This window comes from Acomys minous, assembly GCF_964271855.1.
Source record: "Acomys minous genome assembly, chromosome: 18".
Lineage (NCBI taxonomy): Eukaryota > Metazoa > Chordata > Mammalia > Rodentia > Muridae > Acomys > Acomys minous.
In genome coordinates, this window is record NC_140501.1 from 56001315 (window position 1) to 56028132 (window position 26818).

Consider the following 26818-nt stretch of genomic DNA (forward strand, 5'->3'; position numbering starts at 1 on the left):
ACAAGCGCCTAGGCGCGTGTGGACCGAGCCGGCACTCCACACCCCAGGACCTCCAAACGTGCTGCTCGCTGCCCGCCCGCCTCTGACACGCAGCCCGCAAACAAAAGCTCTCTTCTGTGCACCAATCGCGCTCGCTGGCTTCTTTCCAGCCCTCCAATCAGATTCTAGGGTGTGGTCATCGCGCCAGGCTCCTCCGGCCGCCGATTGGCCCGCGTCTTCCTGGTGCGAGCGGCTCTGGCCAATCAATGCCCGTCAGTCCACTCCGCGCGTCCTAGCCGGGCAGCGCGAGCGGCGCAGCCCGTTGAGGAAGGCGGGAGGTAGGCGAGGCATCCGGCCTGGCCCCGCCTCCTCGCCCTGTCGGTCCCCGGCATCTAGACACCCGTGGGAACGGCAGATCCCGACAGGTGAGCCCGGTGCCTGACAGTCGCCAGGATGGAGTTTGTGAAATGCCTAGGCCACCCGGAGGAGTTCTACAACCTGCTGCGATTCCGCATGGGAGGCCAGCGGAAGTTCATACCCAAGATGGACCAGGTAGGCCCGAGCATCCCTTTCAACCCTCGCGGGGCTGTGGATGCTGCGCACACCGGAGATGTCCGGAGGACGATCTCGGTCGCCCTGGTCTCCTGGAAGGCAAGATCTGGGCCTGGGTCGCGCATCCAGGCTGGACCCTGTCCTCTTGACAGGCCCCGCCCCCCAACCTGTCTTTAAGGTTTCTGCCTGTTCCAGCCATTGCTTTTCATGGTTGTTTGGCTGCGCACTTTGTTCTAGGAGCTTGGGGTTTATTTTCACTCCAATGGGTGCATTCCAGAATTGAAATTAGATAGAAGACGCTTGAGAAAATTTTTGTCAACATCAGGAACCCTGTAGGAATTATCATGTGCCTATCTTTGGAATGAAAACTTCCTTCGCACCCACACAGCCCTTCCAATTTTCACTCATCAACTCCCTGCTTCCTCACTTTTCTGCAGCCACTGTTTTTTGTTCCTGGTTGCTTCCTACGTCTTTTGTTGTGCGCACGCACATTATCTCCAAGTTCTTACTAGTAAGTTATTGACTGTTGGAAGGGCAGAACTTGGTTTGAGTTTGAATTTCATCGGACTGAACCCTTTGTTAAATGCGTACTTTTATGACAATATTTTGTTCTTTAAAAAAAAAAGTAGCTATTTCATGAACACACATCCGACTGAACCCAAAAAACGTAGCTATTTCATGAACACATATCCAGTTGAATTAGTGGGTTACATCAAAAACTTTAAAAGTGTTCCCCTCCACTGGAAATATCAGGCACTGTATTTTATTTAAAGGTATTCTTAATAGGCATCCTTTATTGGAACCCTCGTAACTTTCTTTTTTTTTTTTTAGCAGCTTTAGCTCTCTCTGACAAGTGCTCTGTGCCATTAAACAGACACTTAGGGGAGACCTGCACGGTGATAGGTGCTCTGTTAGGTAAGGCATGGATGACAATGTAGTTAGAGCAAAGACAGGTAGGATCCTCAAAGAAATAAATGCAAAGAGTACATTTCAGGGGAAAAGAAGGTACACTTGTCAGATTCTTGCAAGGATAAGTAACTAAAAGCAAAGAGTCCCTGCTTTATAATCCAAGTCCCTTGGTCTCCTCACAGCCCCAGTGACAGTAAGTAGTTCATTTCCCCTGGGGAGGCCAGGTCACTCTGCCTTCTCCAGATCATCCCTACTGACCCCATCCTGCCAGGGCTCTTAGAAAGTGTTAGAAGACTGTAGAAAGCCGAGGATGACGTTCTGACCTGCAAGGTCACCCTACCTGCCTTCTCTAGCCCTCCGTAACTTATAGAGCTCCCGTAGTCTTGTATTTGGTTCCTAAAGTCGCTTTCAGATGTAAGAGTCTGTATTTCAGTCTTGTTCTGGTTTAAGATTTTCTTCCTTGATTCTGGACTTTATTTTATTTTTTTTTCAAGACACGGTCTCACTGTGTAGCCCTGGCTGTCTTAGAACTCACTTTGTAGCCCAGGGTAGCCTTGTATTCACGCGGAGTTCCCCTTGGCTCTGATCCCCATCTCTGCCTCCTGAATGCTGGGATTAAAGGTGCGCCACCACCCCTGCCAACTCTAGATTTTCACCTACTTGAAAATAAGAGTCTTCTCCTCATGTCGAAACATGTGAAGATGACTTGGTGAGCAGATCTGCCTTGGGGAAGCATTCAGCCTTTTAAACCAGGTGACTTTACCTGAGTATGGCAGAATAGTGACTGTCATAAGGAAATGTACAGGAGTAGGGAGGAAAGTCACTGCCTGCTAGGATGGAAGTTTAGTCTTCCTGGGGTTGCCGGAAGGAAACAGAGCTGTCAAGTGTCTCTGGCTTTTATGAATAAATTCAGTATTAGTTAGATTTCTTTGAGCACTGACATGTGTACACCTGACCTCACGCATGCGTATAACAAGTCCTTTTCAAAATGCAGATATGTTAAAAGTGTTGTAGAAAAGTATCTGTCAGGTGTGTGTGCGTGTGTGTGTGTGTGTGTGTGTGTGTGTGTGTGTGTGTGTGTGTAAGGCACACATGAAACATAGACAAGAACTGCGTGTTTGGACTTGGGTCTCATTGCCCAGATACCTCATTGCACATTTACAAGTGTTCAGAAATCTAAACGCTGTCATTTTGGAGGAGTTTGAGTTTTTAACTGTGCAAAGTCGCCACTACTTGTCAGGATTTTTGCGGGGATCTGGACCCTCAGATAAGGCATCTCTGCTTATAGCCCAGGCTGTCTGGTCTCCTGACACCTGGGCGGAGGTGTGGCCACTGCCTTCTCATTCCAGGAAGTTCAGGCTTAGGAAGTTTTGGACTGAACATCCACACTTTGTTCTGCTTTTAGAGCCAAAGGGCGATTAGACTTTGTTTTGGATTAAGACCCTGAATTATTAAACTCCTGTTCTCTAAGAATACTGATACAGAGCCTGGTGTGGCGGCACACATGCCTTTAATCCCAGCATAAGGGAAGGGGTGAGGGTGGATCTCTGTGAGTTCCTGGTCAGCCTAGTCTACATACTGAGTTAAGGGCTAGCCATAGATACATGCTTTGGAACAACAAGACCAAAAAAGCATTGCTACAAACTTGCATCCTTTCTTTAGGTATTTGTCATATGCTGCTCTTTCTCGGTCCTGTACCCAGTCCTCCTTTTTCTTTAAAGTTTGGCTTCCATAATTGCACGGTACTGGGGCAATTTTGGTCTGGCTACTTCAGAATTTCTTTCTTTCTGTGTGTGGGTGGTGGTGGGGGGGTTGTTTGTTTGTTTGTTTTGAGACGGTGTCACTGTGTGGCCTTGGCTGTCCCGGACACCCTTTGTGGACCAGGCTGGCCTCAAACTCAAAGCAATTCGCCTGTCTCTGCCTCCCTGAGTACTGGGACCACAGGCATTTGCCACCGTGCCAGGTTTACATACATTTCTTTCTTATTGATGCCCTTATTTCTAATTCCCATACTTTAAGATGGTTTTAATGTAAAGTGATCTGTGGGTGTTTTGATTTTTTTTTTTTAAATGAGATAGGGTCTGTCACTTTGTAGCGTAAGCTGATCCGAAATTCACTTTGTGGTTCAGGCTGGCTTTGAACCCTGAGCCTCCTGAGTGCTAGGATTGTAGGTTTGAGCCTCCAGGCCAAATTAAAAATGCATTTCGTTACAAATCATCTCATTGAGCTGGACGTGGTGGCGCATGCCTTTAATCCCAGCACTTGGGAGGCAGAGGCAGGTGGATCGCTGTGAGTTTGAGGCCAGCCTGGTCTACAAAGTGAGCCCAGGACAACCAAGGCTACACAGAGAAACCCTGTCTTGAAAAACCAAAAAAACAAAAACAAAACCCAAAAAAACCAAATCATTTCATGCAGAAAAATACCTAAAACAACATAACAAACCACTGTATCTGAGGTTAAATATGTATTCTGAAATATTTACTTCATTCTCTTCATATATGTTTTTATTAAGAAATTAAATATTCAGAAACAATTAAAACAGTAGACTATGCAGATCTAGCTCAGAGCTGAACACATGTGTAGATGGCAGGAAGTGGACAGTCCCTGCAGACAAAGCACCTCAGCATCTGACCTTGGCCTGCCCACCCCATGCCAGTGTTCACTTGGCTTTTTCAGGCAGTCTCCTCAAGCTGTGGGCTTAGAACTGTGGTCACTCCAGATCCCTAATGACACCTGTCTGGGACCTTTTCCTCCGTTACTGTGCCTTGTTGAAAGACTTGAAATTGAGATTGTATGTCTTGCCTTTTAGTTAGAGAGTGCCATAAAAATAAGCTAATGTTTATTAGCTCGTGGAACGTGCCAAACACTGTTTTTCACACCTCCCATCTGTTCCAGAAACATCCAGTCACCCTTTGAGGATGTTTTCCTGCTTTGTAGATGAGGCTCTGGTTGGTTAGTGAGTTACCTAAGGTCCCGGGCTATGGAGTGGCTGCTAGTGACTACAGAGCTTGTTGAGTCTCTTTTTTTAAAAAAAGAATCATTTTTATTTTTTAATTTTGTGTGTGTGGTTTGTGTGCCAGTGTCTGTGTGGGTTTGTGGAGGTGAGTGCAGTACCTTGTGGAGGCCAGAAGAGGCCCCCAGATGCCTGAGGCTGGAGTTGGGGTGTTGTGAGCTGCCTGATATGGATGCTGAGAACTGCACCCCACTGAGCTCTCTTTATCCCAATATGCTGTTCATCTTTAGGGTAATGAACCACAGAAGTACATTAAGCAGCCTGCCCAGAGCCATATGACTTTAATCCTAGCACTTGGGAGGCAGAGGCAGGGGGATTTCTGTGAGTTCTAGGCTAGCCCAAGCTAGTTTGTGAGTTCCATCCAGGTCAGAAGATGCTGTCTTATAGCTATTTGTTATCTAAGTGTATCACTTAAAGTTTTTAAACTGAATATTTGAAGTGTATTATTACTGCATCTCTGTGTGTGAGTGTGCCCATATGCCACTGCGCACACGTGACAATTGTAGGACAACTTTGTGGAGTTTGTTCTCTCCACCACCTACCTGTAGGAGTTGGACTCAGGTCACCAGTCTTGTTCAGCAAGCCTCCTAATCCACTGAGGCATCTGGCCAGCGTCTCACTTAGCTTTTACTGAGGACAAACCGTCCCAAAGCTGAGGGAGGGCTGCAATTGTAGAGTTTGCTTGTACAACATGTGCTGCTTCCTGATACCAGTGAACTACTAAAAGATGGCGAGGTGGTCAAATATGCAGTGGGTAGATCTTAGCCTAATTTTAGGAAACCAAAGTTAGAGGCTTAAAGTAACAGCTGTTTCTTAGGCCACAGTTGTCTGGGACAGCTGGGAGAAGCTTCTGGTGTGGAACAGCTGGAGCCATTTCTTCTTGGCCTGCTCAGCTGACAGGCAGCTTGTGGCTGATGAAGGAGTGCTGCTAGATCAGCAGGCGACAGCCAGTGTCAGGGAGCCACATCCCATCAGCCTGCAGGCTTGTTCTGGGACTCACAGGCACTGCAAGGAAGTAGACTCCATACCCACACTTTTCAGACTTCAGCATGAGTCACATCTGTTACTGACTGATGTGACCCCCCCCCCCCAAATGTCACCAGGGCAGCTTGGTATGAGAGGAGAGGAAGGCTTCTTCCTTATGGACAGAGTCATAAATTATCGTGGCCATGGTTATAGTTTATTGCACTGCATCACTCTTACTATTGTTGCTGCCGTTTTGAGCATTACAGATGTTTTCCTCACAACTCTTGAAGTGGATGTCTGGGATGCCCAGCTAGGCCTGCACCTCTAGTCTTTCTAGCTTGGAGGTTGTTCAGCTCAAAAGGCTCAGGTGTTGCATAAACCCAGCTAGCAGGCCAGAACTAGTGTGTATAATTTTAAAAGGCGGCAGCAGCAGCAGCTAGACAAAATACTTGGCTTTTTGTCAAACGTGTTCTGTTGGGACAGGGAGGTTTCAGGCAGAAACAATTACCAAAAGGCATAGTTGCAAGAGGTCGGAGTGGTGAGGTCAGGAGAAGGCAGGTTTTTAGGGTTGTGATCTAGAGCTGGGGACTATTTCTCTTTTTCCTCTGTCGAATGAGATCAGTGGAGATTGTTTTCCTCTGTGAAGGGAAGAAGGGGCAGAGAAAGTGACCCTTGGGCTAGTCCTCCTCCCTAGAGAAGTTGATGAGCACTTTGCAAGCTCCTGTGAGACCCACCCCAGTGTTGAGAATTGAACCCAAGGCCTCATGCGTGCTAACCAAGTGCTACCACATTCTGTGGTGCGTGCTATTCCAGAAGTGGAGGCAGGAAGATCGCATGAGCCCAGAAGATTAAGGCCAGGGGAGATGTAATGGTAACACCTTGGATGGATGGATGGATGGATGGATAAATAGATAGATGAGGAAGAAAGAGACAGAGAGAGAAGATAGAATAGTTTAACGTAGCTCTAATTAGGGGGAACAAACAGGAAGATTCATTTCCCTTCATTTAGATTTTTTTTTTTTTTGAGACAGGGTTTCTCGGTATAGTCCTGGCTGTCCCAGAGCTCACTCTGTAGATCAAGCTGGCCTCGAACCCTCAGAGATCTGCTTGACTTTGCCTCCCGAGTGTGCCACTATGCCCAGATATTTCCCTTTGCTTAACATTCCTTTCTTAAGTAACAACAATAACAAAAAACTAAAGGACGTGTTCCCTGGGCAATATTGAGAGCTGACTGTTTCTGTAACAAAAGATTAATGTGGGTTCAGGTCAGGCGTGGTGGTGCAGGCTTTTACTCTTTGAACAGGCAGTGAGACATTATCTATTAAAAAAAATCTAGTTCTAATAATTTGTCTTTTAGTGGGCATATTAGCACATCTGAATGCATTCCCCCACGTGCAAGTTGTGTGATGTTACTCAGAGGCCACAAAATGGCCTTTTCTAAGGAGATCTGGTTTCTGTCAAGTCTAACTCTTGTTTAGCCAAGCATGCTCTCCACTGTAACTTAATCTTAGTGTTTCTTTATCGTTGGTAAGACAGAATGTAGAGGTAGGGGCCTTAGCCACAGCCTGCCAGCTCCAGGCTGGGAACGAAAGGGGTTTTGTCTCTTTTGTTGTTGTTTTCTTTTATGCCAAAGGTCTTGGGGTGTAGCCCAGGTGGCTTCTTCAGCCTTTACCTCAGCCTACTAAGTACTGGGTCACAGCTTGAAAGGGCTTTTTTCCCCCCTCTTTCTTCTTAAAACTCAACATTATTTGGCAGTAGAACCTGATTTGATTGAGGCTGGGGCTTCATTTGTCCTACTTGATTTAAATATTTGGTTCTTTTGCACATCTTTAATCCCAGTACTCTGGAGGCAGATCGCTGGAGTTCGAGGCCTGCCTGGTCTACAAAGCAGGGCAGCCAAGGCTAGCACACAGAAACTCTGTCTCAAAAAACCAAAAATAAAACAATAAAAAAAAAAAAGAATTGTTTCTAATGAGCCATGGGGTCCTAATCCCCAGTAACAGGCCTTTATGCACACTTTATGGTTAAAACACTAAAAGTATCAACTCTGCTAGCTGTGTGGCATTGACTGTAGCCTGTTAAACCTTCCTTAAACATACAGTAAGGGTTAAAGGTAATGTTTGTATTGTACTTGCCATGCAGTGCCTAATAAAAGGCAGTTATTAATCTTGCTGTCCAATTCTGAGGTTCATGGGTTTTGAGGTTTGGTTTTTCTCATCCTAAGCAAACCTGTCTTATTAAAAACAAGGGGAAGGCTGGCAAGGGTGGTGCTGGGAGCTGTCACCTGGAGCCTGGAGCCTTGGTAGGTCTGGGAGTTCAGCCTCATTAATGAGTCGGCTGTACCCTTGCCCTGAATGCCCTTGAGCCCTGTTTTCCCTCACTGGAGAGTCCTGGGTGTGTGTGTACTTAGCTTCAGGCAGCAATTTAAAAAAAAAAGGCTCTAGGGACAGTAGCTGTGACATACAGGGAGCCCATGGCCATGAGATCTTGCCAACACTGAGAAAGCAGCACCATCCTTAATAGGATTGTTCTTAGTCATTTTAGGAACCTGTTGTTCAAGGTGACATACTGAAACCAGACACACACAAAAAGAAGTGATGTGGAGGGAACCAAGAAAGCAAGCCCTGTTGCTTGTCTTCTTGGGGTGTCAGGGTGGGGAAAGTGTTCCCCAAGACTGCTCTTCAAACCCAGTGCCACTGTCCCTTTGCAGTCCTGGACTAGTGGTTCTCAGCCTTCCTAATGTCACAACTCCTTAATACACTTCCTCATGTTGTGGTGACCCCCCCAACCATAAAATTATTTTGCTGCTATTTCATAACTATAATTTTGCTACTGTTATGAATCATAATGTAAATATCTGTTTTCCAGTGGTCTCAGGTGATGTCTGTAAAGGGTCATTGGCTCTCAAAGGTGCTGTGACCCACAGGTTGAGAACTACCGCCCTAGGCCATCACCTCTGCAGAAGAAATTTGTAGGGCAGTGAGCTGTGCAAAGAGCTGCTTATCCTGGGTGTGGTAAATCATAGCTGTAATTTGAGCAGTGAAGAGGCTGAGGCAGGAGGCTTCCCATGAGTTCCAGGCCTGCCTGGGCTATATCAGAGCAAGGCACTGACTCAAAAGAGAACAGTTACTCAGTTGTTTTTGTTGTTGTTGTTGTTGTTTTATATGAAATCTTGTCGTTCTACGCTTTGAAAGAGTTGGTGAATTGTTTTACAATTGTCTGAATGTATAGTGTTAGTCACTGAAACTCAGTGGGCGGTTTTCACGTGCTGGCCTATGAGCTGTGTTTACACATGTTGCTCTATCTGATCACTGAGAACTAGCCTCCACTGATACAGTCCATTAGAAATGGCAATAAAACGGAACTTTAAGAGACCGCCTTACTGTTTAGACAGACTAATGTGTATCCATGTTAGGAAATGTAGGAAATACAAATAAAAAAAGGACAGGGCTCACAGGACTCATCAGGGTCCAAGGTTCTCTGACATTGCAGTGCAGCTGTGGTTTACCTTCTAGCAGAAAGCTGTGTTTCAAAAGCGACTCCCTCGTTAGAAAATTGTTCCCCATTTATTAAAACGAGTGGAGAGATTTGTAGGATTCCGTACCTTCAGCTCAGTTTTCCTGCTCCATAAGACATTCATATGGTGCCGGGTGTGGTGGTGTACTCCTTTAATCCCAGTACCCGGGAGGCAGAGGCAGGCGGATGGCTGTGAGTTCAAGGTCAGCCTGGTCTACAAAGGGACCTGTTCTAGGACAGCCAAGGCTGCACAGAGAGACCCTGTCTCAAAAACAAAACAAAAACCACAACAACGAAAAGTTCATATAGAATGCACATACAGCACAACACATAACACAAAGCAGTTTTGTGCTGGCCTTTGTAGTAAGACACCTTCCAAACCTCCTGATCCTTGCAAAGTCCTACAATGCTTCTAAGAATTTTAAGGTTTCTGGCAGTCTTAGCAGGGGTAGGGACTGCAAAGCAGTACAGTGTTTGTGGAAAGCCAGATTCTCTTAAGAGAAAAGGATTGGCAGCATCCAGATTATGTACAAGAAAGAGCGGGAAATTAATAAAGGGAAATTTAAGAGGCTAAGAGGTTACGTGTTCAGATTGGTCGCTTTCAACCAAAATTGGTCAGTGCAAAGACAGACACATTGCTGAGTGTGTTTGTCCATATGTGTAATCCCAGCACTCACCGAGGTAGAGGTAGAAGGATTGTACAAGCAAATTTGAGGTCAGCCTAGTGTACACAGCGATTTCCGACCTACATAGTGAGACTTAGCACAAACACAGAGAGAGCACTTTAGTTTATCAAAAGCCAGTTGCGTTGGGAAGAGGAGTCGGGGAGCCCTGCACACATGGTTTTTGTCTAGAAATGACCCTGTCACAGAGTGGGAAATCCAGTTTCTCAGAGCTGAGCCGGGTCCGCCCCCTTCTTCCCAACTGTTTGTTGGGGCTAGAGGGAGGCACAGAGTAAGGATGGGCCAGGGGTTTGTGCCTCGGGGCGTGGCCAGAGGCAGCAGGGGGCGTGGCCCGGGCCTGCACGTGTCCCGTTGTGAGGCTCCCTCTACTCTGGCGAGTGCTAGCCTTGTTGGATCCCGCCTGGCGGTGGGCGCCTCGCAGCGGCTCTTTGGGGCTTATGGAGGAAGGGCTCCGGATCGCACTCCCCATGGCAGCCGCCGGCAGCACCAAGGCCATGGCCCTGGTCAAGCGCACCTTGGTGCTGAGCCCGGTCGCCGCCGCTCCCAGGACTCCGGGCTCACCCCAACGGTGCTGCTCCTGGCCCCCCACCGCCTGGCCTTGCAAGGACTGGTCCCGCGGGCGGAGCCCGGCTGCTAGCTGCCTGCCCCAGTCTCACTCCTGCTCCACATCTGCTACCGCGGTGTGTCTTCTCTGCCCACAGGACTCACTCAGCAGCAGCTTGAAGACCTGCTACAAGTATCTGAACCAGACCAGTCGAAGCTTCGCCGTTGTTATCCAGGCTCTGGATGGGGAAATTCGGTTAGTGGAAAGCCCTGACTGGGGGAGGACTGCTTTTCCAGGGACCTTTGAGTCACTGCAGTCACGTTGACACACCGCTTAGAATTATGGGTTTTTTGTTGTGGCTTAGGCAAGACTACCTCCCCCCACTACACCCGCTAGTGTTTACTTGCAAATGCCCTTACAGGCACCTGGCCATTAACCAACGTCCTTTTAGGCTAGCCCTTTCAGAGAAGGGGGTGGGGCAGCCATGTTTATTTCTTTCTTTTAGTCCTGGCACCTGTGCCTGTCGGAAGCAGGCCAGACATTTCCCTTGGCTTCTGTTTGTCACCTTACATTTCAAGCATACTGAGGCTTCAGAAGTGCCTCTTGTGCACATTTCACACAAGGTTACAGCATTTACTGCCCTGGGAACAGCATTCATGCTGAGAAGCTTTCCATCTGCAAAATACTAGTTCCCACTAAACATTGGCCGCTTGGTCCTTGATGTGCACTGGTTAAACATAAAGCATTCTCGGAGCGGTGTTGCATCCACCTGCTTCGGTTTTCATTTTACTTTTTATAAATGGTGGCGTTCTTTACTCCCATTTAAGACACGAAAACGAATGTAAGTGCTAAGCATGACAGGCTTTGGATATCACTTCTTAGCACTGTGGAGTTGGTTACTTGTAAGATAGCGTTAGAAAATGATCTGGCACAGTGAAATGACATTTCCTCAAGTTGGGTGAAGCAGGGTCTTACATTATGGTCCCCATTGTCCTGAACTCAGGATCTTCCCACCTCAGCCTCCCCGCAGCCGAGGTGACAGACATGAAGCACTACCCTGCTTTAAATGTACTTAAAAATAAATATTTGCAAGTAGAAGCTGATGACATAGTTTAGCAGGCTAACGCACTTTCTGCCAAGCCTGGTGGCCTGAGTTCAGTCCCTAGAACCCATAGTCCCCTGTTGTCCTCTGACCTCCCACACATGCTGGGGGATACTCTTATGTGTGTGCATGCTCTCTCTCTCTCTCTCTCTCTCACACACACACACCATACACATTGATACACACACGAGTAAATATATGTTTGGTTTTTTTTTTAATCTATGCTTGTCACCATGTTAACAGCCTTTCCCTCTTGGCAGCCACGCAGTGTGTGTGTTTTATCTGGTCCTCCGGGCTCTGGACACTGTGGAGGATGACATGACCATCAGTGTGGAGAAGAAGATCCCTCTGCTGTGCAACTTTCACACCTTCCTCTATGACCCAGAGTGGCGGTTCACAGAGAGCAAGGAGAAGGATCGCCAAGTGCTGGAGGACTTCCCCACGGTAGTGGACTCTCTTCTGAGTGGAGACGTTGATAGTTGGCAGTGCAGTTGTCAGCCCCCGAGCTAAGGGAACAGTGAAACGAATAGTTTGAGGGCAGCCGAGAGTCCAGAATCACAGCTTACTAATCGGTAATGAGGTATACAGTTCCTCCTTACCTCTGTTTTCTCTCTGTGTGGTAGAGACAGGAACAGCTTCCCACCTGTAGTGTTGTTAATACTCTTAGGATGGCATGGCTGTGGTCCTCACTACCCAGTGCTGCTGAGAAGTCCCAGGTCCATTCTTAGCAGAAGGATGCATTCACATTTCAGGCTTCTCAAAGATAGATCAGTGCCTGGAGCATAGTAGGTGTTCTGTAGGCGTTAGCGTGAGATGGGTTACAGGTAAAGCTCCGAGCATTGGGGGCCCTAAAGTTCATGTTATACATGGGCCTCCCTTCCTAGAGTTTGTGTGTTTAACAAAGTCACATGATCCCTGCTACCCTAAAGAGGGCATTTGTTTTGTATATCGTTTGCTATAGTTTTGGAGAACAGTCCTCCTAGGACTTTTACAGCCAGAGAATCTAGTCTCTCCATTTGAGTGGGAGGGAGTGGGGTGGGGGGAGGGGGGAGCCCAGCCAGGTTTGAGAAAGACTTTTTTTGAGCAAGAGCTGTTTCCACTTGCTGAGATCATGTTTTCATGGCCAAAGTCCAACATATAGTATGTTGTGCTGTGAAAGCTCAGAGGAAGTCTGTAGGGAACTGAGACAGCCCTTAGAGCTCAGACCTAGGGAGGTACTGGCCACCCCACCCCAGTGTAGACGAAATGCTGTGAGCCACTTGGTTACACTTTTTAATAACAGAAGTGGGTTTTGGTTTTGTTTGGTTTCTCATTGGTACTAGGTGTGGAACGCAGGGCGCTGTGATCACTGGGTACATTCTGTTACTGCTCTGCTCTGTAGTCTCAGCCTCCCCTCCCCCCAGACAGTTCTCAATACTCTGCCCATGCTGACCATGGATTCATCTGTGCTTTAGGCGGCCCTTGAACTTGTAACCCTCCTGCCCCAACCTCCTGAGTAACACTACCTCAAAATACATTTTTCTTTCTTTCTTTTTTAGTTTGTTGATTTCTGTTTTTTTAAGCAGGGTTTTACTCTGTTGCCCTAGCTGGCCTGGAGCTGGCTGTGTAGACTCCGCTGATCTTGAACTCCGCGATCTACCTGCCTTTGTTTGCCTAGTGTTGGAATTAAAGTGTGTGCTACCACACCTGACCCAAACTACTTCTCGTGCAGGGACATTATAAGGTCTGAATATTTTCTGGTCATGGGACAGTTTCCTTATATGGATCATATAAAAATTCAAGGTAGCCTCATCTTGCCCCCAAGAAAGAACACAAAATGTGAAATTGCTAACGCGATTTGGGGGAGATAGGTAATTTTCAGACCTTCGTCCAGTAAGTTTGTAAAGCGTGAGGCAACCTAACAGGAAGGGAATGTTCTGCTTCGGAAGGTTTCAAAGGTGAGCAGTAAACTGATCTTCTCCTGTTTGAGCCTGAGATTAGGGAGCAGAGAACTGTCCCAGGTATAGAAAAGGGAGCTGAAAGTATAGGCCCGATGTCACTTGTTAACCTTTCATCTCCTGATGACTGTGAAGCATCGGGAAGTTGTGCTTTGTACCTGAAAGAGAGGGAGGCCCTCCCATTCTGGGCATCTGCTTAAGACATGGAAAAGGTGGGTCCCGAAAGGTTGTTGAGGAAGTCTGGTCCTGGAGTAGCTTTCTTTAGGAGTAAAGGGTCCCTCTCAGTGCTGCACAGAGCTGCTGCAAGAAGGGATGGGAACTGACTTGTGCCTGTTTGAAACAAAACTGTAAGGCATTTTAAAGTCAAACCCAAAAGGTCCAGATTCTTGCAAAGTATGCTTGTCAAGGTGGGGTAGATAGAGTGTACTTTAACGGACAATTTATTAATTAGCCCACTTGATAAAATTTAAAAGGGTTTTTTGGCCACATATAGTATGTGGACCTCCATTTGCATTCACTTTTGTTCTGAGATAAGCCAAGTGAACTCTCTTTACCTGATGCATATCTGTGTCCAGGGAACCCATGAGCCTGCTGCCTCCTGTTTGTCTGTCTCAGCCTTTGGAATGTGCCAAAGGCTTGTACTTACACCCTGTGTGGTGCACCTTAAAGTACCTGTAAAGAAAGTCTGCATTTTTCTGCATGTAAGGAAACTGAGGTATGGAGAAATGGAAGTCCCTTGCCTAAGTGGGGAGTCAGGGTTGGAGTACAGGGTTCCTGGCCCAAGAAACCCCATGCTGACTTGTGCATCTCTTTCGCTGCCTCTTTAACTTTTTGCTAACTTTAAAAAAAAAAAAGATTTATTTATTTATGTATTTCTTATGTATAGAGTGTTCTGCCTGTATGCCAGAAGAGGGCACCAGATCTCATTATAGATGGTTGTGAGCCACCATGTGGTTGCTGGGAATTGAACTCAGGACCTCTGGAAGAGCAGCCAGTGCTCTTAACCTCTGAGCCATCTATCTCTCCAGCCCTTTTTTTGCTAACTCTTTAACAGATTGGTATCTGAGTGAGGTGTGGCAATGAGGCAGGAGGATTAGGAGTTCAAAGCTAGCCTCAGCTAGGAAGTAAGTTTGAGACCAGGATATTTGTGAACTTATCTGAAAAACAAACAAAAAAACCTCAAAGGACAAAAAAAAAAAAAGTTAAAACAGCCAGCCAGGCACGTTGAAAGGCAGGAGGACCAAGAGTTTAAGTCAGTTTTGAATATCATGATGAGAGTCTGTCTTAACCGGTGGAGGGCAGGGAGGCGTGCCAGGACAACCAAACAGCCAGTGTTTTCATCACAGCCTGTCCAAGCCCTCTATACAGGGAGGAGTTTGTTTGGGAAGTTAATGGAAGTGCTACAATCCTCTTGGCCTGTTTGAGACTTGACCTTTATTGTCCCAGGTGACTGACTGGCCAGCAAGTGATACAGGGACCTGAGAGAGTGCCATAGTTGTGGCTTGGGTCCCCTGAGGGCTGGGGAAGCCCTTGTGGCTTGTGTGGTCACACAGCAGAACCTGGAGAGAAAAAAAATGGAACTTCCCTCAGGGTTCCAGGAAGACAGATTTCTCCCTTACTTTACTGGGTACTTTTTGTTTTCATTCACTTAAATTTCATAGTAAATTCCAAAAGGCTACTGAAGATGATGGGGTGCCCTTTAGGGTGTTTGTTTTTCTGCTCCCTTCTAAGCAGAACTGCCATAGCCACAGAGCCCTGTTGCAAAGAGCCTCTGAGTCCTGGGGACACACAGGGATTCGAGTCCTGGGAGAGCAGTAGATGCTTTCAGTCCATGTAGGAGTTGCCCTTTGCCTCTGACTTGGATCAGCTATCCTAGAAAGAAGAGAGTTCTGGAAAGACCAAATTGACTTTTATGTAATTTGAGGAGGGAGGAGTTTCTAGCTGGTGTTCATCAGAAATGACATGGTGGCTCTGTGACCAGCTGGTGTGCCCCGAGGAAGGCTTCTAGCTTTATACAGCTCTCTCATGTGAGGTCTTAACATTGCCTGCTCACAGTTGCTGAGTGTTTCACGTTAACAGCTCAGCTGTTCCTTTGTGAACTTTCATGGAGGGCCAGGTTGTGGAGGTCTAAGAGAGCCTCAGGCAGGAAGATGGTGAGTTAGCTGTCAGCGTGGGCAGCATAAAGAGACTTTGCCTCCAAAATAAAAACAAACATTTCATTGTGTTTATGTTGTGTGTTGAGTACTTCCCCCCCCCCCAAGACAGGGTTTCTCTGTGTAGGCTGTCCTGGACTCGCTTTGTAGACCAGGCTGGCCTCGAACTTACAGAGATCCGCCTGCCTCTGCCTCCCTGAGTGCTGGGATTACAGCTGTGAGCCACTGTGCCCAGTTGTATGTTGAGAACTCTTAAATGCTTTTTTGAGCTTAAGATTTGTGCAGTGGCAGTATATTTCCAAAGCAGTCAGTACTACACTTCTGTTTGGAGCTTGGGCTTACAAGGAAGACAGTACTGGGCAGCAGACATACTGCATTAAACTGAACCCCTTGAGTAATTTAAAGGCCTGGGGGTGAGGCACACACTGGCTTCACCAAGTCCTCGGGGAACCTGGCCGATGCTGGGAAGCTGTCCAGTCACTGGCGTGTGAGCTCTACAGGGTTGTAGGTTTCTGTTTGGTCCCGTGAAGTGTATAACCTGGTGAGGTTTTTTTGTGTGTGTATGGTCTCTATTTCAGATCTCCCTGGAGTTTAGAAATTTGGCTGAGAAATACCAAAAAGTGATTGCTGACATCTGCCACAAAATGGGATGTGGGATGGCAGAATTTGTGGACAAGCATGTGACCTCCAAACAGGACTGGGACAAGGTCAGTATCTGTAAACAGGGTCCACATCTGCTAAGTTAGACAGCCGGCTGTCCCCATGGGGAAGCTCAGAACAAGGACAGCATGGTGTCCAGATGTGGCTTTTCTGGTTTCACTAACATCTGTTAATGTGACAGCGAGGCCCTACAAGGGCTTACTGTTGCAAAGTAAATTGTGAGATTGCTCCAAGTGGCTGTGAAATTTTAGGTAAATGGCCAAATACTTTTCTGCTATATAAATAGCAGGGCTTTTTAATTTTTTTAAAACAATGCTTTGTTTGTCGTTATTTTCTTTTCCATTATGGAATACAGTGTATGCACATGCTTTAATGTGTGGGCACCAGAGGAGTGGTTTCTTCTTTGGCATTTAAAGTAGCTTAGCAGTAGAGTGCTTGCCCAGCATGTTCAAGTCCCTGGGCTTGATCCGCAGCATTGCCAAAAAAGGCAAAAGGAAATATAAAAGTTGTATTAATGCATCTTCATGCCTTCTTTCTCAAATGTCTGGGAAGGTTAGCCATATCTAGAGAGGTCCTTCTCACTCTTCTCACTAACATGTCCAGAGAGTGCACACAAGAGAGCAAGAGTCAGAAGCCCCAGCCTGGGGCTCATTTATAACTTCCACTAATCCATTTATGAGGATGGAGCTTTCATGGCCTTCATCTCCCAGGAGGCATCCCCATCTTAGCACTGTTGCCCTAGAGACCTCCCAACTGTTAGAGCAACACTGAAACCATAGCAACTGCTAACGAATGGAGAACTGAGTTATCCCTGTCGTTATGGTGCATCTTCCTCTGTGGGCATGGTACATCTTCCTGAGGAGACTTGGGAGAGAGGAGATGAAGCAAGCACAGTAATAGCTTGTCTGGCCAGAGTTTCTTTCTTACCCACAGTGTGGGATACTGGCCAGGCTAGGAGTTGGTAGGCTACAGTAGATTGCTCATCTAGACAAAGGGACCGATATAGCAATGGCTTGCTCACTTATTTGTTGACCTCTTAAACACCTGGAAGGTTTGTGTTTGTATTTCTTACAGCGCTTAGGGTCAGATCTTGACATAGGTGTAGTCAGACCCTGGTCTCTGACCTCAGCACTGAACAAAATAAAAATAAACCCCAAGCTTGGCCAGGAATGGTGGCACATGCCTTTAACCACTGCACTCAGGAGGTAGAAATCTGTTTGAGTTGAGGCTAGCCTGGTCTACATAACAAGTTCCAGGACAGTGAGGGGCTGCAGAGTGAGACATTGACTAACAAAACAAAACAAAAAACCTCAAAGGTATGCCTTTGGAACTGCTGCTTATAGTGTCCAAGTTAGTAAAAGTGTGGTCAGCGCTAGACCAGTTCCTGAATTTTAAAGTTAAAAATCCTGGCCAGCTCTCGGCATGGCTCATTCAGTGCCCACCCCTTTCATCTGCATAGAGCTGTTTAGGAAACATCATAATTGTTGAAGTTCTAATCAGATGTCATTGAATGTATAATGAGTTATTTTCCCTTCGGCTTTGAAGGCAGATGAATTGTGGGTCTCTATTCTAGAAGTGTTTCTACTCGAGAACTAGTATCTTGAAATGCATTTTTCTTAGCACTGTAGTTGCATGCGTGTTTTCCTTTTCTTTCTTTTTTGGTTTTTTTGAGACAGAGTTTCTCTGTATCACAGCCCTGGCTGTCCTGGACTTGCTTTGTAGACCAGGCTAGCCTGAAACTCACACAGATCCACCTGCCTCTGCCTCCCCGAGTGCTGGGATTACAGGTGTGCCACCGCGCCTGGCTGCAGGCGTGTTTGACTGTCACCAACTTACCAGTTTTTGGAGGATGGGGGACCAAGTGCTTTCATGGGAAATAAACTCTTTGGCAGTTAAACGTTACATTTGCCAAGAAGCTTTGGGAGATCTTTTCAGAGGTGTTTGTAAGGCTGGATTCATAGCTCTGAAACTTTTTAGCCAGCTATGACTGCCTAGTCCTGCAATCCCAGCTACTCTACTTGCTGAGTTGGGAGGATCTCAAGGTTGCAGCCTGCCTGGTCTGCAGAATATGACAGGAGTAAAGTGAGTGAGATCTGCCTTTAAAAAAAGCAAAGCAAAGCTCTGCAGTTCAAACCCTAATACAAAAAGAAAAGAAAGAAAGAAGAGATTTAAAATAAACACCTTGGGTCCTGGTCCTAGGCTTTGCAGATGAGTGCTCATGGGCAAGGCAGTTGGCCACTGTGGTTCTCAGTTCTGTCATCTGTGCAGCGGGGGTGATAACAGTGGGTCCTTGTGGATGTTTGCCTGCAGAGTGCTCGCACAGGGCCAGGAACACGCTGTAGCTCCATCTTGATTGTATGTGTACATGTGTTTTAATCAGAAGGAGAACTCAGACATATTCTGCTCTAGACTTGGTATTGTATTTTGTAGCTGATGGTGCCTGGCAAGGCCCTTCTGTGCCATTAAAGTACTTTACACAATAATCTTTTACAGTATTGCCACTATGTTGCTGGGCTGGTGGGAATCGGCCTTTCTCGTCTATTCTCGGCCTCAGAGTTTGAAGACCCCTTAGTTGGTGAAGACACAGAGTGTGCCAACTCGATGGGTCTGTTCCTGCAGAAAACAAATATCATTCGTGATTATCTGGAAGACCAGCAAGAAGGAAGAGAGTTTTGGCCTCAAGAGGTAACTGATACGGGGTACTTGGAGGGAAAAATTCTGGGCTCTGAAAAATGAAATTACTTAACCTAATGGTTGTAAATGACTAAAATAAGTCAAACTACCCCAGACAGCATCAGAATGGATAGAATACGCTAGGTCATTTGCTCTGGGTAGACCAGCTGGCTTCATCCAGGGATTCAGGTGCTGTAATGGCGTTGACCCATTTCTCTCTGGGCAGACTTCCCCCATGCCACAGATAAGTCTCATCACTCCTGGCTTTCAGGGCTCAGGTTTCTCACTGGAGCCAGTGACAGCCTGAGTGTCTGACTGCAGACCTGCGCTAATTAGGTCTGCCCAGCACAAGAGGGAAGGGTTGCACCAAGAAGTCTCAGGCAACAAGGGGTGGAAGGTGCTGCAGTTGTGGCTCACTGCACATGCTAAGGATGTGCAAGGCTGTGGGTTCAAATCTCCATATCTTAGGGTGGGGGGGCAGATGGGATGATGGGTAGGAAAAAAAACTACAGATGTCCATTATACCTGACATGATTTAACTAAACCATGAACACTGAAAAAGAGCTTGAAGATTCTGTAAGTTTTTACTGAGTTCACTCTAGGATTTCCTCTTGCTTTTCAGAAAGTGTTCTCCTAAAGCTAAGTGCTCATAGGAGGCAAAGGCAGGTGGATCTCTGTGAGTTCGAGGCCAGCCTGGTCTACAGAGATAGTTCCAAGACAGCCAGGGCACAGAAACCCTATCTTGAAAAACCAAACCAAAAAAAAGTTTCAGAGTGAGAAAAAAAAATGTATTTGCAGTGTGTATAACAGATGCAAAACTCATAATATAAACAGAACTTTTAAAGTTTGAGGGTTTGTCCACACTAGCCTTGGACTCAAGATTTTCCAGCCTCAGCTTTGTGGGTCCTGAGATGGCAAAAAAGAAACCATCCATCACAGAAAGATTCGTGAGTAGGGTGTGCACACTTTCCAGATGACCTTGAGAAAGGCTCCTGCCTGGCTCTCTCCTTTGGTGATGGTGGAGAGTGGTAAAGGCCTTGTCTGATGACGCCCTGGCATCCATGGCCACCCAGGAAGAGGACAGACCCACAGTCTCAAAGACACAGCATGAGTCCCATGCCTGTGACTCATGAACAGTAGTTCCTCGGCTGCAGGCTAGATGTGTGACAGAAAAGAGACAAATGTCCAGTCCAGAGGACTAGTCAGCTCACACAGCCTGAATAGGAAGAGACACCAAGATGGCATTTCTCATTAGGCAAGACCACAGAGTGCTGAGCTGCTAGTGCAGCTGTTTATAGTAGCGTTGTGTGTAAAGGTAAGGTTTCTCAATGTTTCAAATGTCTATTCACAGGAGAGCAAAGATAATATAGCCATGCTACTGTGGCATCGTCTCCAGATTATGTCCCAGTGAAAAAACCCAAACACAGACACTGGGCTGTGCTGCTGTTTAAATGATCGGTTTTCCCACAGTGTTTCCTGTAACCATGTTTTGGGTTTGGGGGTCCAGCTCAGAGGCTCTGTGCTGTTGTACATGCACGAGACTGTGGTTTAGACCCCTAGCCTCAACGGTGGGCAGGGGTTAAAAAGGAAGGAAGGAGAGAAAAAAGTAATCCTCTTATGAAAATCTTTTATAGCAGAGCCGGGTATAGTGACCCCTTACAATCCCGGAACCCTCCAGGTTGACGCTGGAGACCCTTGAGTTCAAGGCTAGCCTGCGTAAACACTTTTAAAAAAGGTATTGAAATACTGAAATTGGGCAGGGACTGGCAATATGCTTCAGAGGCAGAGTGCTTGTCTGGTACATGTAAGACTCTGGTTTCATACCCGGTACTGCAAAAAGCAAACAAAAAACTCCCGAAATTCTTAGATAAACCTGGCAACATGAAGTGCTAGTTGCCAATGCTCGTACCATTAATCTGATCTTTGATTTATTGCAAGAATATGCACTCAGCCTTGTTTTCTGGCACAAAACTCTCCTTGGGGTCTTTTATTTTACATTTTTTGAACAAGATTCACCATAGCCCAGGCTGACCTAAACTCAGGCTCACCCTGCCCTGGCCTTCGTGTGTTAAGATTGGAATCCTTTGAAGACTAACGGTGTTTTCCAAACAGTTGTCTAATGGCTGTGGGCTCCTAAGAGTCTCTGAGTAGAGGACTGGGACTCTCAGTGTGCCCACTGTGCCCAAGGTAGATTCCGCCAAGGAAAATTAGGTGACAAAAGGGAGAGGGGTGTTACAAAAGATGGAGGGACTGGAGATAAAATTGACCCCCATTGGCCATTGATTTAATTCATACCGTCTCCGCGGTGAAGCCGCCATCAGAACCCCAGATGGACAGGCATTGAGCTTTAGTAGCTGAGTAAGTGGAGGTGCCCACAGGGTGCACACTGGAGCGGGCAGGGAGGCTCTGTACCCCGTATCCCACAGCTCACTCTGTGATCTCTGGCCTATGGTCTGCATCCTTCATGGTAAGCACTGAACAGGTGACAGCTTGGGTCTTGCAGTGGACACCCGATCTAAGGGAACAGTCTTGTAGACTAAGCCTTCAGCCTGCTGGGTCTGATGCTGGCTCCATAGGATCTGCAATTTTCCCTAGAGGCACACTTAGGCAAATGACACAGATCACCAGGAAAATATTTTTGCCAGACCTATCATTGCAAAAAAAAAAAGCAGCGTGAATGAACACCATGGGATGCAGTTGGAGAAACAGAAAAATGGAGACATCTTTTAGGTCATGACACACCCCTTCCTTTAATAAATGGCTGGGGACACCTCCTCAGTGCTGTCCAACATATGTTGGGTATGGATTGGATTAATCGTTCATGTTTAGATGTGACCTGATATTTTATATGTACAAGAGGTTCCAGGAGCCGGGCGTGGTAGCGCACACCTTTAATCCCAGCACTCAGGAGGCAGAGGCAGGCAGATCGCTATGAGTTCAAGGCCAGCCTGGTCTACAAAGTGAGTCCAGAACAGCCAAGGCTACACAGAGAGACGCTGTCTCCAAAACAAAAACAAAAGCAACAACAAAAAAGAAGGTTCCAGGCTGGGAATGCAGCTCAGTGGTAGAACTGCCTAGCATGCATGAGGCTCTAAGTTCAGCATCCTTTTGGAGGTCATAATGTATGGATAAAATGATAAATCTAGCTCTACTTTAAAATAATCCATGAGTAGGATGCAGATGGAACAGATTGGCCATGTGTCAACAATTGTTGAAGTGGGTTGATAACACCAATACACATTCATTCTGTAAGGCTCCTCCCTCCCTCCCTCCCTCCCCCCTCCCATTCTACAAAACAATCTAGTCCCCTCTTTGGAGGTAGACTTGGGCTACGACTGGATAACATGGTGATTGAGCTTAACAGTTATGAGTGCCTGATACTCTCACAGGACCCAAGTTTGGCCCTAGCACCCCCATACATGTGGCGTATACACACATAGACACATAAAGTGTATAAAAATAGGCTGCTTCATGAAATTCTGGTTCCAAAAAACAGCAGCACCCCCTCCACTGAAAACAAACAGCTAAACTCACACTTCGACAATGCTGGGCCTGAGAGTTCTGCTCTAAGTTCAGGTTATTGGGCCCTGGAGATGATGGCCCTGCCACGCGCAGCTGCTCCTTTCCCCACACGGTCTTGCTCAACAGCATTCTTACCGGAATTGGCTGTCTTGGGTTTTGAACGGTCAGCTTGTGGTGCCAGGGTTGATTTGCATATAGCTGGGGGTGTTCAGTAAGAGACTCACAGCCTCCCGGCTAGCAGGAGGCCTCTGTAGGTTGAGGTCATTAGGATATCGCTTGGTGCGTGCTACATTAAGTGGCTGTTACCCGAAATCTTAAAAAGTGGATCTCAGTGAACAATGAAAGGAGTTCACTGTACATAGCACAGCTCTCACTCATGTTTTGTTGCCAGTTTTTGGTGCTGAGGCTGGAACCCAGGCCCCACTCACGCTAAGCTCTGCATGCTTAATGGTCTACACTGAGGCCCCTCCGGCCCCCGAGGAAATGGCATACTACATGTAAATTCTCCACCCGTGCACCTGTTGACTTGTTCTGTACTTCCTGACTGACCAGGTGTGGGGCAGGTACGTTAAGAAGCTGGAAGACTTTGCTAAGCCAGAGAACATAGATGTGGCCGTGCAGTGCTTGAACGAACTCATAACCAACACCTTGCAACACATCCCCCACGTCATCACCTACCTGTCAAGGCTCCGGAACCAAAGCGTGTTTAACTTCTGTGCTATTCCACAGGTATGGAGTCGGGTGCTAAAGCAGTGGGATGCTTGGGCTGGGTAGAATATGCCTTCTTTCCTGCGCTGCTGTATTCAGGGTCATGGTTAAGAAAGTGACTCTGGTGTATTCCCTCCCTATCTTAGGAGTAGGTGGTGAGTCACGGCATACTCCTTGCACCACATTCAGGAACAAGGTTAACTGTTCCAGAACCTTCCTTCTGGGTTTACCCTTTTTCCATCAACTATTCTAAACTAGCTAGATCATTATGCTAATAAAGCCTGCGCCTCAGCCTAGATGACCAGCATGCCGGTTAGCATGACACATACATGGCTCCCAGGTGAGGGCTCTTGTCACTCAGTGGTCTCCTGAGTGTGATTCCTGACGTCCCACATGGCCTGCACACATGCAACAACGTCTTCACTAACCTCAGTGTTTTATTCTTTTTTCTGTACTCAAGATCGCAGTGTCTGGTCCTATATATCCTTACACTTAGAAATTTCCTTTACCAATCGTTTCTGAAATTAACTCCCTCAGTTTGGTTTGCTCTTGTTATACTGACAGCTCTGAATGGTGCTCAGCTAAATCTGTATACCTAGCCTAGGTTTCCATCAGTCCAAGAATCATTAAACCCTGTTGTTAAGGGGGAGTTGGAAAGGAGAGCCCTACTGGCTGGCTCTCCGGGTACCGCTGCTTGGCTGGCACATGTTGGCTCTTTGGCACTTGTGCATCCCACAGGAAGGCTCTGCTCCCGTGAGTGCACACAGCACCTTTTGCTCCATCTTCATCAGCTGATTCTCCCGTGTCCTGTTGCCTGTAGGTGATGGCCATTGCTACACTGGCTGCCTGCTACAATAATCAGCAGGTATTCAAAGGGGTAGTGAAGATTCGGAAGGGGCAAGCAGTTACCCTCATGATGGATGCCACCAACATGCCAGCTGTCAAAGCTATCATATACCAGTACATCGAAGAGGTGGGTAATTAAACTATGGGTATGCATCCTCACGACTTAGTGTTCTACCTAAAGAGGCTAGTTGGCATCCCTTACTAGAAAATACACACAGAGCCTGTGAGACCCACAGCTGGAAGAATGGTGCCTCCTCCTGAGCTGCGAGATGATGTTTGAGGCCAGCCATGCTTGTTTGTGGGTGAAGGATGTAACACGGAGGCTAATGCAGAGCATGGCTAAGTGAATCTCATATTCCCGATGCTCATGTCCTGCCAGTGTAGTATATTCTATCATACAGACCTTGCTTGAAGAATTCCAATGGGGAATGTAGGCAAAGTCAGATTATTGAGTTATAGTCAACTCTTTTTGGTTTTTTGAAACAGGGTTTCTGAATAGCCTTGGCTGTTCTGTCCTGGACTCACTTTGTAGATTAGACTGGCCTCTTAACTCAAAATGATCCGCCTGCCTCTGCCTCCCAAGTGCTGGGATTAAAGGTGTGTGCCACCATGCCCAGCAAGTTATAATCAATTCTTAAGTGTTTTACTATTTTCTTTTGTTTTCCTGCATTTCTTATTTCTTATAAAACAAAACATACCTCCCCAAGCTGTGACAGCAGGCATAGGGAGTGCCTGGAGCACTGCAGTGTCTGCTCATGCTTGTCTGGAACTCACTGTCATCCTTCCTCCTCAACCCCCTAAGTGCTGGGGTTACAGGCATGATTTGGAAATTACCCAGCTTACTTAAGATCACTAATTTTAGAAAAGCATTTTTGAAAACCTATGAACTGGGGTGTAGAGATGGCTCATGGTTAAGATTGCTGACTGCTCTTCCAGGGGATCCAAGTTCAATTCCCAGCACTTACATGGCAGCTCACAATTGTCTGTAATGCCAGGATCCAGTACCCTCACACAGACATACCCACAAAATGCAATAAAAATAGATTTTAAGGCCAGGCAGTGGTGGCACACACCTTTAATCCCAGCACTCAGGAGGTAGAGGCAGGTGGCTCTCTCTTAAGTTCGAGGCCAGTCTGATCTACAAAGCGACTCCAGGACAGCCAAGGCTACACAGAGAAACCCTATCTTGAAAGACCATGAGCACTAAAGTTCCAATCTTATTTTGTGTGTTTCTTGACTATTAGAATTAAGTACTGCTGGTGGTTGAGTTGAGGGGAAAGGTGGCACAACAGCTTCTGTAAACTGCTGCCATAACTTGGCTACTGTTCCCTCCTTGTCTGGCTGATGTTGCAACTTCAGGGCAGAGTTGAGAATTTACAACAGAGTAGCCCAGATAGCTAAAAATAGCTTTGGGCCCTTTAAAAGAAAGCTTGCTGACTTCTGATCCAGGCTTTCTAATTTTCTTTAAAAGTTACTGGATTATTAATATTTAAGTTGATTTGATGTAGAAAATTTACAAATTGAAAAATTCAAATAGTAAAATCTGAGCTTTAACGTCAGCCTTAGGGAAAAGGCTATAAGAAAGACTTGTAGCCCCTGGAAATACAGCTCAGCCAGTACAGTGTTGGCCTAGCGCCCACAAGCCCTAGGTTTGATCCCAGCACCCACCACATAAATGAGCCATGGTGGAACATGACTGTAATCTCAGCATTGAGGTGGAGGCAGGCGGTTCAGGAGTTCAAGGTCATCCTCACTTGTATGGCAGGTTTGAGGCCAGCCTGAGCTACGTGAGACGCAGAATCAGTCAATCAAGTGGTGAGCTCTGGTGTTCCCACTACAATAAGCCCTATTTTTCTGAGCTATTTTTGCCCAGTTGCTGGCATTGGGATCTTCTCCATCCAATACAAGCCTCTGGTCAGACGCCTAACTGAATTACGCCAACATGCACCGGGCACTTACTCCACGGACCTGCCACTGTGAGGCAGCAGGGATCTGAAGGGGTGCAGCGGCTGCTCTCCTGGCACTTAGTGGTTCCTTGGTGAGCTTTGTGCACTGGACTGCACTGGGCTTCCTTGCTCAAAGGGCCTAGGTGGCACTGCTGCCTTAGCATAGCATAGCAACTGACTCCTGTTCTCAGGACTGGTTTTCTCCTTGGTGACATGGCATAAAGCACCTACCTACTGAGAACTGTTAAAAGAAACTGGGAATGTCTGTAAAATGGTGTATTTGAGACGTTAAATGGCTTTTCTTCTCTTCTCAACAGATTTATCACCGGATCCCCATCTCAGACCCGTCTTCTAGCAAAACCAAGGAGATCATCTCCACCATCAGGACACAGAACCTTCCCAACTGCCAGCTCATCTCCCGAAGCCACTACTCCCCCATTTACCTGTCATTTGTCATGCTTTTGGCTGCCCTGAGCTGGCAGTACCTGAGCACCCTGTCCCAGGTCACAGAAGACTATGTCCAGACAGGAGAACACTGATTTTGTTTGGCCGGAAGCCGAAGTTCAAGGGAAATGGGTTTTCCTTTGCCTCCAGCTGGATTTTGACTTCCCTTTCGTTTTCCCTCCTGCTTTCATCTCTCGGAGAACTGTGCGTGGGACCTTTAGGAACTGTGCAGAGGAAAGGACGTCTTGCCCTCAGCAGCCTGGTGCTTGCTGGGTTGTGGTCCCTCTGCCTCTTGTAGCCACTGGCAGCATGCTCACCCACTGCTGCACTTTAGATGGCGTGGCCATGGTGATGGCCACAAGATCTAGTGAACCTGGCTAGAGCGCTGATTGAATTTATTTAACTTGAAACAGCCTTTGAATACCTATCATAATAGAACATGAAGTGACTTTTCTTTCTGTCTGGTTCCTGTTTTTCTCAATCAGTTTGACCGTGGAAGGCATTAATCGCCGTCGTTCTAGGTGATGCTGCTAAGCTTCCCAAGAGTGCTGGCCTGTCTTCTCTTACTCAGAGAGAGCTGCTTTGGCCACTTGTCAGAAGGGTGGCCTCCAGTAAGGCTCCTCCTATAAGGGCTGGGATATAATTCACATGGCAGAACACTTGCC

General features: G+C 46.9%; 1 protein-coding gene across 2 annotated transcripts; it reads left to right on the forward strand.

Moving 5' to 3' along the window:
- Positions 1–297: 297 nt before the first annotated feature.
- FDFT1 (farnesyl-diphosphate farnesyltransferase 1) lies at positions 298–26606 on the forward strand. 2 transcript variants are annotated; one of them, XM_084768268.1, is made up of 8 exons: positions 298–531; positions 10320–10417; positions 11525–11708; positions 15933–16061; positions 18508–18699; positions 22762–22938; positions 23738–23890; positions 26027–26606. In XM_084768268.1, the coding sequence occupies exons 1-8, from the start codon at positions 433–435 to the stop codon at positions 26246–26248; spliced, it is 1254 nt and encodes a 417-aa protein (XP_084624394.1). In that variant the 5' UTR covers positions 298–432; the 3' UTR covers positions 26249–26606. The 2 variants fall into 2 exon arrangements, with proteins under 2 accessions (XP_084624394.1, XP_084624393.1); XM_084768267.1 differs by lacking the exon at positions 298–531 and having other exon boundaries at positions 10005–10417.
- Positions 26607–26818: the final 212 nt, after the last annotated feature.